General features: G+C 57.5%; 3 protein-coding genes across 8 annotated transcripts; 1 reads left to right on the forward strand and 2 right to left on the reverse strand.

Moving 5' to 3' along the window:
* Positions 1-464: 464 nt before the first annotated feature.
* On the reverse strand, positions 465-9,968 carry CNKSR1 (connector enhancer of kinase suppressor of Ras 1). 4 transcript variants are annotated; one of them, XM_087858667.1, is made up of 21 exons: positions 9,691-9,966; positions 7,634-7,791; positions 7,344-7,529; positions 6,654-6,734; positions 6,192-6,233; positions 6,009-6,113; positions 5,394-5,453; positions 5,215-5,283; positions 4,811-4,912; positions 4,659-4,729; positions 4,507-4,580; positions 4,248-4,354; positions 4,140-4,170; positions 3,595-3,767; positions 2,660-2,733; positions 2,420-2,491; positions 2,081-2,154; positions 1,864-1,925; positions 1,682-1,781; positions 1,410-1,591; positions 465-1,152 (listed from the first exon to the last, which is right to left on the reverse strand). In XM_087858667.1, the coding sequence occupies exons 1-21, from the start codon at positions 9,740-9,742 to the stop codon at positions 883-885; spliced, it is 2,145 nt and encodes a 714-aa protein (XP_087714793.1). In that variant the 5' UTR covers positions 9,743-9,966; the 3' UTR covers positions 465-882. The 4 variants fall into 4 exon arrangements, with proteins under 4 accessions (XP_087714793.1, XP_045638371.2, XP_087714794.1 ...); XM_045782415.2 differs by lacking the exon at positions 6,654-6,734 and having other exon boundaries at positions 6,192-6,390; positions 7,348-7,529; XM_087858668.1 differs by lacking the exons at positions 4,811-4,912; positions 6,654-6,734 and having other exon boundaries at positions 6,192-6,390; positions 7,348-7,529; positions 9,691-9,968.
* ZNF593OS (ZNF593 opposite strand) lies at positions 6,587-14,793 on the forward strand. 3 transcript variants are annotated; one of them, XR_015722818.1, is made up of 7 exons: positions 6,587-6,734; positions 7,344-7,470; positions 7,865-7,932; positions 8,634-8,944; positions 11,281-11,331; positions 11,597-11,669; positions 13,274-13,298. XR_015722818.1 is itself a non-coding variant. In XM_087858671.1 (6 exons), the coding sequence occupies exons 3-5, from the start codon at positions 8,910-8,912 to the stop codon at positions 13,765-13,767; spliced, it is 252 nt and encodes an 83-aa protein (XP_087714797.1). In that variant the 5' UTR covers positions 7,344-7,470; positions 7,865-7,932; positions 8,634-8,909; the 3' UTR covers positions 13,768-13,774; positions 14,631-14,793. The 3 variants fall into 3 exon arrangements, 2 of the variants coding, with proteins under 2 accessions (XP_087714797.1, XP_087714798.1); XM_087858671.1 differs by lacking the exons at positions 6,587-6,734; positions 11,281-11,331; positions 11,597-11,669 and adding exons at positions 13,624-13,774; positions 14,631-14,793 and having other exon boundaries at positions 13,274-13,346; XM_087858672.1 differs by lacking the exons at positions 6,587-6,734; positions 11,281-11,331; positions 11,597-11,669 and adding exons at positions 13,624-13,774; positions 14,631-14,793 and having other exon boundaries at positions 8,716-8,944; positions 13,274-13,346.
* Positions 14,105-14,990, reverse strand: ZNF593 (zinc finger protein 593). Its single transcript, XM_045782420.2, has 3 exons — positions 14,791-14,990; positions 14,497-14,559; positions 14,105-14,402 (listed from the first exon to the last, which is right to left on the reverse strand). The coding sequence occupies exons 1-3, from the start codon at positions 14,988-14,990 to the stop codon at positions 14,261-14,263; spliced, it is 405 nt and encodes a 134-aa protein (XP_045638376.2). The 3' UTR covers positions 14,105-14,260.
* Between the last annotated feature and the right edge of the window lie 1,371 nt (positions 14,991-16,361).

Genomic DNA, 16,361 nt, shown 5'->3' on the forward strand with positions numbered 1-16,361 from the left:
CCACCGGCTACACCGTCCAAGACCCAGTCTCCAGGGCTGCCCATCCTGTCCTTCCATGCAAGGTGTGTTTCTCCATCTAGAGTGAAAGGCCAGCCTCTGTTTCTCTTAGTGCCCCCCCCTCGCCCGTCCTGGGGATAGGGCCGGAGAGCACCCCCTGGTCTGCAAGGGCTGGGAGGAGATGGGAAGAGATGGGCACACGTGGAAGAGCCCGCTAGCCGCGGATCAGCAACCCGGCATCCTGACAGGCCCAGAACTTCAGCTGCAGGGCCCGGGCCACTGGTCTGCGCACATGGTGGACTAGCTACCGAGACTATCTAGTTACCAAATTAGTTACCAACCAGCAACTAGTTACCAAGACTAACTAGTTACCAAGACTAGTTACACTCATGTCCTTCTGATAGCTTTCCATCCTTGTCCCGTCCGGGAGCAGACTCCTGGTTCTAACACGGAAGTCAAGGCACATGTAGATTCATTTTAGATAAACTGATTTTATTTTGTTGAAAGTGTTTCTTGTGTAAAATGAACGATTATATAAGACTGGTCTGGGGAAGGGAGAAGTTCCAGAGATGGAGGGGGACAGGTTTGTGCCCCCACAGGTCGGAGGATGAGGTGAGAGAGAATCTCTTTCAGCCCAGCGTGCCACTCCTTCATTGGCAAGAGACAGGATGGCACAGAGCTCACTCACTTTACCCCACTCCAGGGGAGAGAGGAGCAGAAATGGTGGACGTGTAGGCAAAGGGGGGCATCTTGGGGTGACACATGGACTAGCACTACTTCAACCTTGAACAGAACCCGGGGATGCTCTGTCCTGGACATATCAGAGGCTTGGGGGCTGAGGTGGTCCTCAAGGCCAGAGGTCAGGAGCCAGGGTACTGCTCAGGGTCAGAGGTCAGGAGGTCGGAGGTTGCTCTCTGGGGTCAGGGGGCAGAGATGGGACTGCTCCTCAGGGTCAGAGGGCAGGGGGTGGGAAGATTGTTCTCTGGAGTCAGAGCTCAGGACTTGGGAGTGGCCCTCAGCCTGCACGACTCCCCAGCCTCCCAGGCCCTCTGAGTAGAGCTCTTGGTTCTGCTCCTTCCACTGTCGGAACTTCTCTCCTGTCAGCTCGGGGTCACCTAGCACTTCCTCCAAGGCCTGCAGCTCCTGCAGCTTTGCCTGTGAAGAGAGCAGGGGCTAAGGAGCCATGATCACCCAGGGAGAGGGGCAGAGCCCAAGTCCAGAGCTCACTCTGGAGTCCAATGCTTAAAACCCAGCACCTGGCCCGGTCTAGCCCTGACCCTCACACTGAGAGGCTGGCTCTGGGAACCTAGAACTTGGCCCAGTCCACAGCCGAGCCCAGAGCTCAGGGCCAGAAACCAGAACCAAAAGCCCAGAGCCCAGCCCTTCACCACACCCAGTGCCCTCCAGCTGACCTTGAGAGTGCTCTGGAGCGCACGCACGCGGTGCACTCGCTCATTGAGCTGGGGGTCTCGGTTGCGCCGCATGAAAGAGCTCCGCCATTGTTCATGAGTGAAGGGCTGTGGCTGGCCCAGGAGGGACACGCCACCCTGCCTCAGCCCCTGCACCATTCCTTCCAGCGCCCCTTCACTGTTGTCTGTGGGAGGGGGAGGCAGATGAGGATGTGCCCATCCTGGCCCCCCCAGCCCCCCGCCCTCCAGCTCAGCTCCCAACCCCAGCACAACACCTGTTGGCGGGCCAAAGGAAGTCTGTGGGCTGCCCTGCATGGGGGTGGCTGCAGGTGACGTGTCTCCATGGAGTGGACTCCAAACTTGGGCTGGGCTGGGCTATGGGCAGGGCGCAAGGAGAGGTAGGTATCATTCTGAGCCCTATGGCCTGCTCTCCGCTCCCCACCAGTCTCCCACTCACCGAGGCTGAGCGGGACCCAGCCTCATCGTCAGGGTCTTCTGCTTCTGTCTCACTGTAGCAGTCTGGGGGAACAGGAGCAGTTGGGGAGCCCACTAAGCTTCACAGGGTTTTGGGAGGCCAGGGAGTGGGCTAGGGCTTTGGAGTTTTCAGCCCCCGTTGCAGGAAAGACAGAGGCTCAGCTGAGACCTGGTGGGACCCACCCCTGTGAGACACCCACCTTCCTCTCGGGGCAGGGAGACGCGGCCCGGAGACTGGTACTTGGAAATGCAGGTAATGAGATGGCGCACCCACCTGTGGAGGGACAAATGGGTCTCGGAGTTTTCATCTACTGTATGCCAGGGGTTTGCACCTCCATCCTCTTCTAACTTAATCCTCAGAGCACTTCTGAGAGGTAGGAACTCTTATTAACCCATTTTACAGATGATGAAACTGAGGCTTGGGGAAGTGAGTGCCTTGACCAGCCACTATCAGAGAGCTGGGATCAGAATCCAGGTTCCTGAGCCAGGCTCACAAGCACTCATGTGGGAGCTGGGGGTTGTGGGTGGGTGGCACTCACATGCTCAGATCCTCCAGGGTATCAGCAGCGAAAATGAAGGGTTTGTACACGTCATGGGTGAGCTGGAACACACTGCCAGGGAGCAGAGCGGCCTCACTCAGCCTGGCTGTGCCCATCCAGAACCCATGAAGCTGCCCCGGGAATCCCAGCTACCTGCTGCCCCCACCCCCCCACGTCTCCTCCTCTCTCCCTTTCTCGCCCCCCCCCACCCCCACGCCGTGTCACACTCCAGGACTTAACTATTTTTTCTTCTGATCCTGTCCACTTTCCAGACTGTAGTTGGAAACATTGATGAGGCCCTCAGCCTTCTCATCCTGGGAGAAGTCACAGTTTGAGGGTCAGCTTGCAGCCCCATTACCCTGGAGGCCCAGTCAGGCTCCTGGGGTGGGCAGGGGAGAGAGTGCTCCCGGGCTCTCCAACCACAAATCTCCTCGTGCCTAGAGCTCAGGGCAGGAATCTGGGGTGGGGGCAGGGGGTGTGACCAAGGGGGGGCCTTTGAGCCAGGAAAGGGGAGCCAAAGATATCCAGGAAAACAGTCCCAAAAGAGAAGACTGACTGCTTATGCATTTGTTCTGTCCTCAGAGCCACGGGAAGCTGCTGCATGCCCCTGAGCTTTACAAACGTTCTTCTCCCTTCCTGCTGTTTTCTCCTTCCCATCTGACTAACCCCCAGGCGTTGATTTCTCAGGGGGCCTTCTCGACTCTTCGGGCTGGACTGTCCACCTCCACTGGGCTCCTACCCACCCCTGGGCTTCTCCTTCAGCATAGCGTGTGTTCCCCAAACGGTCCTTGAGCGTGCATGCACCCTCCCCGCTACCGGCCCAGAGGAGCAGGGACTGTCCCCGTCTGCCCTATGTCCCTAGCACACGGCCCAGAGCTGGGGACGCAGCCGGCACCTGAATGTTCATCGAATGAATAAACAGGATAGATGGAGTAACAGAAGAGGAAGGAAAAGTGGGCAGAGCAGACGTGACTCTGCACTGCCCGTGATGCCTTGCTCAGCCTGCTTTCACACACACATCCGTCTGTGTCTCTCCAGGAGTGACCTCGTTTTACAGACGGGGCTCGGGGGGTCGGTGGCCTGCCCGTGACCACAGAGGGAGGGGCCGGCAGGATAAGGACAAGAACCATGGCTCTGACCCCCTGGCGAAGCCGGGCGGGGGGGCGGGGGCTCACCTGGGGCTGGCGGTACCAGTAGAGCGTGTGTCTCTTGAGCACAAACCAGCAGCGGCGCCAGCGCGGGCCCATGAAGCCGCCGGGCACTTTGCGCAGCAGCAGCCAGCCGTCGCAGTCGGGCTGTCCCAGCTCCCGGCATGACACCCGCCGGCGACTCAGCCGTGTCGCCACGCCTGCGGGAGCACGGCCTGGGTGCTTAGGGGCTGGCAGGGCCACCCGGACCCCCCAGCCTGCACCTGCACCCCCCCAGCATTCCCAGCTGATCTTCTGAACCCATACTCTGGGCTTGAAAGGTTACAGGTGTCTCCCTGAGGTAGGGCTGACTCTTCCCGTTTCAGAGGCGAGGAAACGGAAGATCAGAGGAGGAGTCATTAGCCCAAAGTCACAGAGCTGGTGAGAGGCCCAGGCTGGATGCACAGGTCTGTCACACCCAGCTGTTGAGGAGAGGCTGTGTATGAAATGGGAGGGGTGGTCTTGCCAAACACTGTAAAGACTTCAAAGAGCTCCTATCAGGGGATCCCCACCCGGTCAAGTACGTCTCTTACCTTTTGATTTCTTCCGACCAGAAACAGGACTCTGAAAAGGCCATAAGCGGTTAGAGAAGGGTCTGGGGCCGGAGCCACACAACCCTCCTTGCTGAGCCCTCATCTTACCTTGTCAGGCTGTTCTGGGGCTTCCTGTGTCTCCACTACCCCTGCTGGCAGTATGGCTGGGGGCGTGGGGGGAACGGGCCGGGACTCAGAGTCAAGGGAGGTAGCGTCTGTCAGGAGGGAGGAGAGAGAGGAGCGTCCATGAGACCAGCCCCATGCTGGGCAGTAGGGTGAGGACATTAGAGTGGGGGGGGAGGTTAGAGCCAGGCATCCCACATGCCTTGGCCGGGGCGTCTGCCACTTGGTGGGACTTTGAATCTACCTGTCCAGGTAGGGCTGGGTGCAGGACTTGAGTTTGAAGTCAGGTCAAAGGCAAAGACGTCTTCGGATGGGGCCCTGGGGAGAGCAAGGGGAGGTGAGATGAGTGAGCTCGTGGCACCCCTGCCCAGACCCACCGACGGCAGAGCCTGTTACCTGGGAGACAGCGGGGTGAAAGCCAGCGAGGGGCTCGACAGCTGTGGGGAGCCTGGGGCCTGAGGAGGGGTCTGGGGAACAACCAGAAATGGTGACAGAGCTGACGACAGGGGTCTGAGAGCGGGATGGGGGCAGGGCTGGAGGGCAAGTACCTGTGGAGGGGTCTTCGGGACGGGGACCTTCTTCAGCACTAGACTGACCCCGGCTGGCTCCCGTAGCAGCTCCCTCACCACGTTCTTATGGGGCCAGCCCACCTGGACAGGGCAGGAGGCAGGGGGCAGGCCAGGGACCCAGGGCTGATGCAGCCGCCCACGAGGCTCCGGAGTAAGCCAACAGCCCTTGCCCTCGGTCTCCTGCCACTCCTCCTCCAGGAGGCCTCCACCAGCCCTTCACCTTGGCTCTGCCAAGGCCACTCTGACCCGTAAGAGCTGGCTCATCTCAGGGATGGCAGCTCCCCCAAGCCTGGTCTCCACAAGGGTCCCTCCCCACCCACCGGCCCTGGGTTTTACTCAGTAGTCCCTTCACTCCCCAACCCCGTGTCCCTCTCCTCACTCACCACCACCTGCTCATTGACCTGGACAATCTCGTCTCCAGGCAGGATCTGCAGCCGGGAGTCAGCAGGAACCTGGTATGCGGGGTAGGGCTCACAGGGTTCGCTCTCCGTGGGCCTGAAGCAGGCTCAGCTGGAGGGCAGGGCCTTGGGGCGGGCGGCTGAGAAGGGCGTGGGGTTCTCACCTGGGTGCCCACACGGGACACGAAGTGCAGGCAGTTACTGGTGGTGTGGATTTCCAGGCCCTGCCGAAGCAGAAGCTGCAGTCACTGAGGGTGTTGGGGGACCAGGATTCTTCAGTGGGTGGAACTGGGGGGAGAGCTGGCCCCAGGTCGGCACTGCCCAACTTGCTGTGTGACTCTGGGCCTGCCCCTCCTCTCTGGGCCCCTGCCGCCTCCTCCAATAAGGGCCAGAGGGAGGCTGGGCTTGCTGACTAATGAGGTAGGAGATTCTCAGCAGCCCTCCTGAAGGGATCAGCGGGCGGGGGCAGGACAGGGGCAGGGCTGGGGGCTCTGGGGTTCTCAACGAGTCAAAGATGAAAGCAAGAAAGTCCGTGTCCTCTCCCCAGTCCCCTAACCCGCCAGGTCTATGTCCCAGGGCTGGAATGTGTCACCTGAGACCACACCAGCTAAAGCCCCTCAGGACTGGAGAAGTGCTTAATGACCTAAGACCCCAGGAAAGTCCCCTGGGCCTTTCACAGCTGTACAGAAGAGGCCTTCCAGCCAGAGCAGGACAGGATCCTGTGGGATCCGACAACCGTACTTCAGGGCCCAGACCAGGCTGCCCAGGCCGGAGCTCACCCGCGGGTCGTCCAGCTGCACGCGCTCCAGCATGGCCCTCTGTTCCAGCAGCTCCTGGGGGCTGCAGTTCAGGATGTGCTGGCAGATCCCGGCCACGTGGCTGCACTGGGGGAGGGGATGCTGAGCCTGCGCCCCTTCCCAGCACGCCCCTCTCCCGCCCCACTCAGTCAAACCCACACTCACGATGCTCAGGACCTTGTTCTCCTTCTCGGCCACTGGACTGTCCTGGAAGCAGAGAGGGCAGCAGCCTTCCCTGAGGCAGGGGCACTGCCTTCTCCCGAGGGCCGGGTGGGCTTCCCTGGGGTCCCTCCCTGTGTCCTGCATGCTGGTCTCCTCCCAGGATGACACGGCCTCAGAGCTTTGGCTCCAAGGTCTCGTCCCCCTGATGCCAAACCCCAGAAATCACCATGTATGCCCTCACCCACTCCACCCTTGCCCCAGAGTCAAACTTCCTGAGCTGCCCCTGCCAGCTAGAAGACCCCAGGCCCCCATCGCCCCCTACCCCGTGGCCAGGCCTCCTTTCTTCCTGCCCCTGCCTCTTCCCAACCCCCACACGTGATCCTGTGCTGATTCACACGTTATAAAAAGCTCTAGCCTGATTTGGTCTCTACAGCCTGGGCCAAGCCTGGCCCTTGGTTCTCCTACCTCCTGCAAGGCCTGGCCCAGCTCCCCACACAACTCCCCAATCTTCTGGCAGGCCGAGAAGTCGTTTAAGTGGGAGAAGAGGTACCTGGCAGGGGGAAGGATGGGAGGGGCAGTGGTTAGGGGGCTGTGATGACCAGTCAGGTCTTGGAACCACTCAGAGCCAACTACTCATCGCCGCATGGGGGGAGAGAAGAGCCGCTCTGACGGGTTCTGCTTGGGGGAAAGGAGATGACTGATATGTCGACAGAGCTCAGCACAGGACTTAGCTGTCAAGCGCCTAAGACGTGCCAGGCCCTGTCCTAGGCGCTGGGGAGACAGGCCTTACACACATGAGTACATCAATAATGAGATAACTCCAGCCACTGTGAACAGTAGGGAGCTCTGAGAACCTGCAACAGGGAAGGCTTCCCAGAGGAGGTGACACCCGAGCTGGGACCTGCGGGACAAGCAGCAGCACTTGAAGGGAGTGGAGAAGCTCTCTGTGCAGTGTTAGGACGGTTACGATTACACGCTGGGGGTGGGTGGGAACCCAGGCGCCCCGGTGCCCCTGCACAGATAACCTCTTTGCCCGCTCCACGACTTCTGAGCAACAGCCAAGCTCTGTTCTTCTCTCCCAGGCCCCGGAGGAGGCCAAGGATGAGAAGGGCCCCCTCACCAGCCAGCCCAACGAGGGGCTGAGGAGGGGCCCAGGTACCTGTTGAGCCAGAAGAGGAGGACTCGGGCCTCACGCACCAGCCGCACCGCTGCACTGAGGACATCAGCAGGGGGCTCAGCACAGCCTTCCAGGTGGCCTCGGACCAAGCTCTGGAAAGCACAGGTCCCCTCGAGCAACCCCTCTGTCAGGCTCTGAAGGTTCTCTGTCTGTAGCCCAGAGCTCTGTGCCAGAAAAAAGGCAGGCTGTCTCCTGGTAGTGGCCAGCCCCCCATCCACAACCCCCAGGCGGGTGGAAGCCGCAGCCAGCGTGGCCACCGTTCACTCACCAGGGCCCGGAGCTGTTCCACCCCTTCCAGGATGAGCTCCTGGTGGCCCAGAGGCCACACCGTCAGAGCCTCAAGGCTTCGGGGACAGAGCTGGAGCAGGCACTTGCCAGACAGCTCCCAGTCCTCAAAGCAATAGTCCTGCAGGGAGTCATCGAGGCCTGGAGGGAGAAGAGGGGTGCCGTGGCCTTTTAGGCCACTTCCTCACTCACACAAAGCCCTTTTCCCTCCCAGCTGTTCCTAACCACAGTCCTGAGACCACGCTGTGTTCTGCCCATTTCACAGATGACACTACTCAGCAAGTAAGTTAATTGCTCTGTGCCTCAGTTTCCTTACCTGTGAAATGGCAATAATAAAAGCACCTACTTTCTGATCATGTGGGTATCAGATGACACGAGGCATGTCAAGCGCTTGGCCCATTCCCTGGTTCATGGTAGTCGGTAAGAGCTGCCATTGTATCATCACCAGAATCTCTGACCTGATCTACAAGGCCCTGTATGACCAGGCCGCCACCTGCCTCTCCAGTCTCATCTCCTGGCACAGCCCCTCAAACCCAATACTTTCGATCCAGAGCGCTAACTCCCTGTAGCTCCTGGAATGCCCTTTTGCCTCAGGGTCTTCTATGGGCTATCTCTCCTGCCTGGAGTGTTCTAGCTCCTTTACTCCCCGTTTTTAATCTAACTCCCTCCAGGAAGCCTTCCATAACTCCCCAGGGTGGGTCGGGGGCTCTCCTGCTCCCACTGCCCCTCAAGCTCTGGGCCATAAATAACTGTTCATCTCTAATTCTAGCCCATGCCTGGCACAGGGTAGACAAGGCAGACCAAAAATAGAAATAATATCTATCGAAAGCTTATTCTGTGCTGGGCAAAATTTTAAGGGCTTTCTACATATTAACACATTTGGTGCTCACTGAATGTAGACGGTAATGACTACTGTTATCCCCATTTTATAGATGGGAAAATTGGTACAAACAGAGATTAAGTAGCTTGCTCTCTCTTTGAAGGAATTCCTTCCATGTCAGGCTCCATCGCCGGGGAATGTGAGTGTCATTAATAGCTCTCCCTCATTCCCCATGTGACATCAAGAACACTGGACTGGGAGTTCCTGGACCTGTGACGCCGTGGCTACAGACCCGGAGCAGCTCCTTTGCCATGTACAGTGACCCCGCTGCGCTGCCGTCCTCCCCAAAGTGTCCTACACTGAGCCACACAGACCAGGCACCTGCCATGATGGTCTCATTTTGTCTACCTCCTGAGATCATTGGTGACTTTCTCATCTTATGGATAGAGAAACAGACCTCTGGTCGCAGAGCTGGTGAGTGGAGGGGCGGGGCCTGGAACTCGGCCTGGGAATCTGACTCCAGCCCGGAATCCCTGCTTTTCCAGGGCTCATCGCCCTGAGCCCTGAGCCTGCCAGCAGCGTCGTCCGTTTCCCTCCACTCCTTTGGGAGCTTCCCCCACCAGGAAGGCTGTGGGGACTCACCTCCCCTCTCCTAGCTTCAGTCTGGGCCGTTTCCCACCCAATAGGGCTCACGTCCTCCCCCTGAGTCCCCCAGGGTGGGGCTGTGCCAAGCCCTTCGGTCTGACTGGGCCTTCTGTTTCTCCCAATGGGAATCTCAAGGTGGGGAGAAGGGAAAAGACAGGAGGACCGGCCCTATTCCAAAGCCCAAGCAAATCACTTCCTGGCTCAGTGCGTCAGTTGCCGCTTCTGAAAAATGGGTTTAAAAACAGCCCACTGAGCCCTGGGGCGGAGGGAAGATAAAGGAGATTGAGTGGGCCTGGGCACAGTAGGGCCGCCCCTCTGTTTTCATGACACAACCACCACCTCCCCGCCGCCACCCTGGCAGCCCCTGGCGATGCTGGGGCGATGGGAGACCCCTCTGAGTTCTCAGGCCCCCCGGGGTCATCCCGGCGATCCTTCTGCCTAGCACAGTACCGGGTACCTGGCAGGCGCTCTATAAATCGCTTGTTGACTAACCAACTGGCAGACCTGGCTCGTCCTTCTCCCCTTTTCCTCTCCCCGTCGCAGTGCCCCTCCAGCCCGACTCTGCCCAGGCCCACCTCTCAGCCAAGATGCCACCTTCCCGGGGGTCCAGGTCGCTACTGGCTCCATGGCCGAGACCGCCCGCTGGGATCCGCTCCCGCCGGGTCCCGCCCGCGCAGGAATTTCCGCTCCCGGAGTCCGGCCTGGGGAGGGACCGGGGCCGGGCGCTGGGCGGAGCCACTGGCATACCTGGGTCCAATTTAGACCGCCAGGTGAGGCGCTGCGACCGCCATCGGCCCGCCCCCTGCCCGCCTCCTGCCCCGCCCTTCAGGCGTCCTTGGACTGCTGGGCTGCCTGCCTGGAGGCGGTGCCCCCGGTGTGCGACCTAGGCGACTTGGGGGCGGGCCGGGATCCCGCCCCAAACTGCACTTTGACCTTTAGGCTCCGCCAAAAAAAAAAAAAAAGGAAAGGAAGGAAGGAAGGAAGGAAGGAAGGAAGGAAGAAAGAAAGAAAGAAAGAAAGAAAGAAAGAAAGAAAGAAAGAAAGAAAGAAAGAAAGAAAGAAAAGAAAGAAAGTCAGTCATAAAGGTGAGCAGGGAGTGCAGCCACAAAGCAGAGGTTAGGGAGCCAGAGCCCTGGCTGCAAACATCAGCTCCGCGGCTTGTTAGCTCCGCGCCCCTCCCCACCCAGCGTCAGTTCGTCTGCAAAATGGGCTGCTGTGCATAATACCTGCATTAATAGGTCTAAAACTTTTTGGAATAGGGGTTTTTAGCCTCCCTCTTTTTTGGCACACAGACCCTCTGGCAGTCTGGTGAAACCTATGGACCCTTTCTCAGAATAGTGCTTTTGGAAGCGTTTAAAAAATGCTGAAGGTGAGAATTATAATCAAAATATATTTAAAACACAAATTTATGGGACACCTGGGTTGCTCAGGGGTTAAGATTTGCCTTTCAGCTTGGGTCATGATTCCAGGATCCTGGGATCCAGTCCCTGCACCAGGCTCCCTGCTCAGCGGGGAGCCTGCTGCTCCCCCTGCTTGTGCTCTCCCTCTCTCTCTGGCAAATACATAAAATCTTAAAAAAAACAAAAACAAACAAAAAAAAACCCAAACCCCACAAATTTATGATTGGGGTGCCTGGCTGGCTCAGTCAGTAGAGTGTGCAACTCTTGATCTCGGGGTTGAGTTCAAGCCCCACATTCACTGGGTGTAGAGAGTACTCAAAAAAATAAAATCTTAAAAAAAAATACACCATGAATTTATGACATAGTAATGTGTTTATCAGCATTAAATAAGACTTAAATTTTCCGTTTCTACAGTATCAGCGTGTTGTTGGTTAACTTGAAGAACACTAAACTGTGGGGTGGTCTTTGACTCACCCCTTTGCACACATTTACCAGTTAACAGCTAAACATAAGGAACGCAGGAGCGTAATGGAGAAGCCCGGGTCGCCGGGGTGGGAATAGGTACGTTCACCATTTGGTCACTGACCCTCTACTAGGCCTAGAGGTGCCCCATGAATGGCAGCTACATAGCAGGAGTGTCTGAAAGAGCGCAATTTTTAGTAGTGGGTTAATAACCATCACAATTTTGAAATACTCGTGAGCATATATAATATTGAGATAGTTGAGTAACTTTAATTTAATATAAAATATCTGTGATTTCAATAGGTGAAAAAGCCATAGATACTGCTGATACTTCAATCCATATAGAAGGAAGTGGTAAGTTTTGGTTACAGGTTAGTGAAAATATATTAGTTTTTCCCATCCAAGTTTATGGGGCCCCTAAATTCTGAATCCCAGTTAGGAGCCTTTCACTTGGAACAAGTCTGAAACATACTGTTTGTAGTGGTCACCATCATCACCATCGTCACCACCATCCCAGGCCAGGTGACTCCCAGGAATCAGACAGAATCAGTGCCATTTGCTGTGTGATGGAGCCTCACCTCAATACCTCTCTGAACCTGTTTCTTCCTGTCTAAAACAGGGACACCTAGACCTTAGCGCTGTGATGATTTCCTTGAAGTACTTCGAAATCCGTCACATGGGATAGATCTGAGGTATTATTGCTTTAATTTTGTGGAGAGGGGCCTGGCCTTCCGACTGTCACTTTGGAATCCCTACCAGTGCCCCAATACCCAGCCTTCAAAGCCTGTCATGATCTTGCCCTAAAATCCAAATTCTGCACTTGGCCTATGGATGGCTCACCTAGTGTGTGTGTTTCAGCTGTCCTCATTTAATGATTTCATATACATATCCAGTTCTCTGGAACCCGGCCAGCGCTGCTGACATGTGGCATCAGACATGAATGCAAATTGTTGGCTGCTTCTTTCAAGGTCCCCGCAGGTCCCTGCAGGCCTCGCTCCCTCCCTGGTGACCCAGTAGGCTCCAAATGTGCAACACAGCCCTCACCTCTCTGGCTTCCTCCTTTGCCTCATGCCTCCTCACACCGTGTGCAGCATGTGTCCCTCCATCACTCCGCTTCAACAGCCCGCCTGTGGCACTCTGGGGAAGCCCAATAAACACAGACCTGTCTCCCCCTTCCTGATTTCACCAAACACCTACCCCGAGCCAGCCAGCCAGCCCCTGCCCTCCCTGAACACGCAGTCCTGCATGGGACAAACAGGCAGGGACTCACCACTGTACTCACGTGCTCCCCTAAAAAGACTGGGGGCCTCACATCCATGGCATGGCCTTTATTTTGTGCCCCCAGCACCTGGCAGGGCTAGGCAGGTAAGGGTAGAGTAAATGGTAGCTTCTATCTTAAAGGTAGTTTTATGAGTTTAGAGATGTTACTTCTGCACGTTTGTTGTAAAACATTCAAATGTTAACAGTAGGTCGTTATATCTCTATTCCATTCCCAAGTGGGGACCACTGTAAAGTTTCCATTCTCTACGTAGGCAGATACTCCACATGCTATTCTGAAAATGTGCTTTTTTTTTTCACTTTATGAGAAAGTTAATATCAAATTAAATAATACACGTTCACTTCTTAGAATACTGCCTGGCACAGGTGGCTACTGTTTTTTAGCATGCCATGGACAATTTTCTTAATCAGTATATACTAATCTTTTATTACTGTCCCCAAGCCAAGAATAGGAAAGTCCCTGCAGGAACTTCATCTTGGAGAAAGAAGTGATATGTGCCTTTTCCCAAGGTAGGGGCTGTTGATCCAACAGAAACCAAGTGAAAAGGCTTACCAATGTCTGGGAAGATGGGGGGTTAATAAGGCACCCTGCTCCTTCTTTGCTGAGGACTGACTGGTGATATCCGACCATCTGAGGGGTAGGGACAGAGCCAGGACCAGGGCTGGGGAGACCTTCCTCGTACCTGGTCCAGGTCTCAGACTCCTGAGCGCTGCCAGGCAAGGCCTCTCCTGCCTACCCAGCCTGGCCTCCCTGGTGAGTGGGGGAGGTGCTGCTCAGGCCTGATGCTGATCTCTCTTGACAGCTGCTCCTGAGGCTGGCAGGACCGGGCAGGCGGGGGAAGGGACCAGATTTAAAGGTCCAGTTGCCCCGCCCCCTGCCAGACCTGGGAGAGCGGACGCTGGTGAGCATCCTCTGAGGCATGGCTCTCATGTATATGGGAGGTCAGAAACCTCTATGCACTCATTTCCGCTCCTATCATGAACACCACTACTCCTCATTCCTGCTTCTACCCCACAGGCCGCCAGGGAGACTAGTGGCATCCACCATGAGATTCCGACGCCTGACCCCTGGCTACTTCCGGGTACTACAGGTAAGTACCTCTCGCTGATGGCTTCTGCTACTGACCCCCTACTTTTCCCCTACCATAGCTGGGCTGACATCCCCAGCAGCCAGGCTGTCACGTTTCCTGCCGCCTGAGCAGCAGCCAGGGCCCAGATGGGCAGTGAAGCGAGAGGGATTGGGGTGGAATCTCCCTGGGGCAGCAATGGCATCTCCTTCACTCAGCTGTACCTTCTAGCTCCTTCCCACCCTCTACTTTCCCGGAAGTCTCAACTGACCCCTCAGATGGACCCTCTGTGTACCTCCAGATGCAGATAGCTGGGGAGCTGAAAGCAGAGCCCCGGAGTCCACTGGCTGGGGTTGTGGCTACACTGCTGGCTGTCCTCGGACTGGGGGGCTCCTGCTATGCCGTGTGGAAGATGGTGGGGCAGCGGCGGCCACCGCGGGCCTGAGGATAAAGTAGGCGGCCTCTCACCTGGGTCCTGGGGGAGGTGACTCAGCAGGGACTGCAATCTCGGGAGCCCATTTCTTTTCTGCGGGCCAGTCCCTGGTCTCACGGGGAGCAGGACAGTATGAACCTGATCCTCCCCTCCCCTTCACTGACCTGGGCTCCATCTGGGGGCTCCAGGTCAGATGCCAGGACCCCCGAGGGAAGGCAAGGCTGTAGGTTCCAAAGCTAGACCAAGTGAGGAATAGATACCCTAGGCCCTGTAAACAAGAGTAGCAGAAAACCCCACAGGGCAGGAGCTGGGGGGAGTGGCCTGGAGGTTAGAGAGTCAGAGGCAAGTCTTCTCTATCCAGTTCCTTTATTGGGGGTGAGGGCACCCAGAAGAGGCCATCCACTCCCGAAACCCAGGGCCAAAAAATGTTGGCACAGTCTCTCCCAGCCTCGCCCTTGCCTCACTGTCCATGGGCAGCCCCCCTGCCTTGCATCCTCAGGTCACGTCAGGGTGTTGTGTCCATCTCAGGGACCTCAGTGGATACTTCCGTGGGCACTGCCAGTCGCTGGGGGGTCACATAAGAGCCCATTCCCGCTGCCCTTTCGGCCTCTTCCTGACTGTAGGGCTCCACGCTCAGCTGCTTTAGCCTGGGAGAGAGAAGAGTGAGAGGTGGGAGTTGACCAGATGCAAGCCCTGTCTAACCAGCACTCATCCATCAACCGTCTCCTTACCCCTTCATACCTTTTCTTGTGGTCTTTGGATCGGAAGTGGATCTTCAGGGTGGCGGAATCGATGAAGTATCTCCTGTAGGGATGGGAGGTGGGTAAGAAGAGTGACGTGATAGCTCTCAGGAACGCCTACCTCCCTGAACCTAGCTCTTCCTGACGCCGGGCAGTGAGCCTGAAGGGATGGGAGACCAGCTGACCCACGGGTCCCACGAGAGGAGACCCAGAGCGTCCCGGGGCCCGGACCTCACGCCCCCGTCGCGTCCCGCCTACCCTTCTCCAACTCAGGCCAGACCGGGCCGGGACTCACGCGCAGGCCAGGCAGCGATGCAGGCCGCCCCCTGGCAGGTCGGGGTCGGGCTCAGAGCCGGGGTCTGGCCGAGACCTTGCGGGAACCTGGGGCCGCAGCTCGCGGTGAATCTCATCCAGGTCCGGCCGCCGCCGCTTCGCCTTCATCTGGCGGGCCAGAGAGTGGACTCGGTGCGCACCGGTCCGGCGGGAGCGACCCATGGCCAGCGACCGCGGGGCCGGGCGGCCCAGAACCGGGTCCGGCGCACACGTGTGGGAGCTTCCGGATTGTTGGGTGACGTCACGTGACGCCCGGGGGCAGAGCCCGCTCCTCCAGACCGCCTCAGATGACGTCATTCGCGCGGTTCGAGTCTTGAGCGCCCCCAGGCGGCCGTCGACGTCAGTGACGGAGCGCCGGGCGCGGCCCAGAGCGGCGTCACCCGCCACGGGCGAGGCTCTCGCTGGGGGGCGGCTGGGTGGTGCGTACCCCCGGGGGATTCCGGCCTCTGCCCTCCCCTCCGGCCTCGCCCCGCCTATCTCTGCGCCATCCCGGGGCACTATCACCCCTTGCTTGTTCCCAGATCTTAGACTCCAGGGTCAGAGGGGAGAGGGAAAATGCTTTGAGCATCCCTGGGAGGCACTGAAAAATGGCTGTGATGTGAATAAATGAGTTAATGAGTAAGAGTGACTAAGTTTGCGATCCCGGCCCCCACAAGGATTCCTGAGATACCTCCAGTTCCTGACAAAGCCCTCACCACTTCTCGCCGTTCCCCACTTATTCCCTTGGATCTCCAGACTTCATCCACCCCCAACCAAATCCTTGAGCAAGGAGTGTTCCTCCTCAGGGAGCACAGTGCTCGGGCATCCACTCAGACTGAACTGGGGTCAGCTCCTCTCACAAGAAGAGGAAGTGCTCAGAGAAGGACCTCTCATCTTTGCCCCTTTCCCTGAGCTCTGGACTCCCAGGCAAAGGCAGAGGCACAGCCTAGGTGTTGTGTGCTCAGAGTGGGGAGTGGGCCCAAGAGCCTTTCCCCATTCATCGGAGCCTGGTGCCTTCCTGGCTGACCAGAGGAGCTCAGCAATAATTCAGGGACTCCAGCTCTTTGGAACCTGTTGCCAGGAAACAGGGAGACGTGCACGTGCATCCCCTGGGGAAAGGAATCCGTTTCCAGCCCAGACAAAGCAGTGAAATGTAATCCCAGGGTGCCAACTGGGGGCCTTGGGAGCTCCTCAATCCAGTTCACAGCTGAATGGGGATAGAAGGCAGGCCCTGCTGAGGGCACAACTGGTATGGCTACAGTCACAGGGGCTCCAGTGTGGGTCTTGGGCCCAAGGACTTTATAAATGGACTTTGTGAATGAAGACAGATTTTTCTGGAGCTATTCCAAGGGATCAAATTCAAGTACCCCTAGGGGCAGGAAGGAGGCCTCCGAGGAGATGTCTTCATTATTCTTGGCCGATATGGGTCAAGACAAGGGGCTGAGGCCACAGAAGCCAGCTCTGTCCTGTCCCCACCCCAGACTCCTCTGGGTCAGGTTCACCTGCTGGGCGCTGTGCCATCTGGGAAGGCTGGTGCATCTTTAATGAAGTCAC

The sequence above is a fragment of the Ursus americanus genome, chromosome 33, assembly GCF_024610735.1.
Source record: "Ursus americanus isolate L20-20 chromosome 33, mUrsAme1.1.p, whole genome shotgun sequence".
Lineage (NCBI taxonomy): Eukaryota > Metazoa > Chordata > Mammalia > Carnivora > Ursidae > Ursus > Ursus americanus.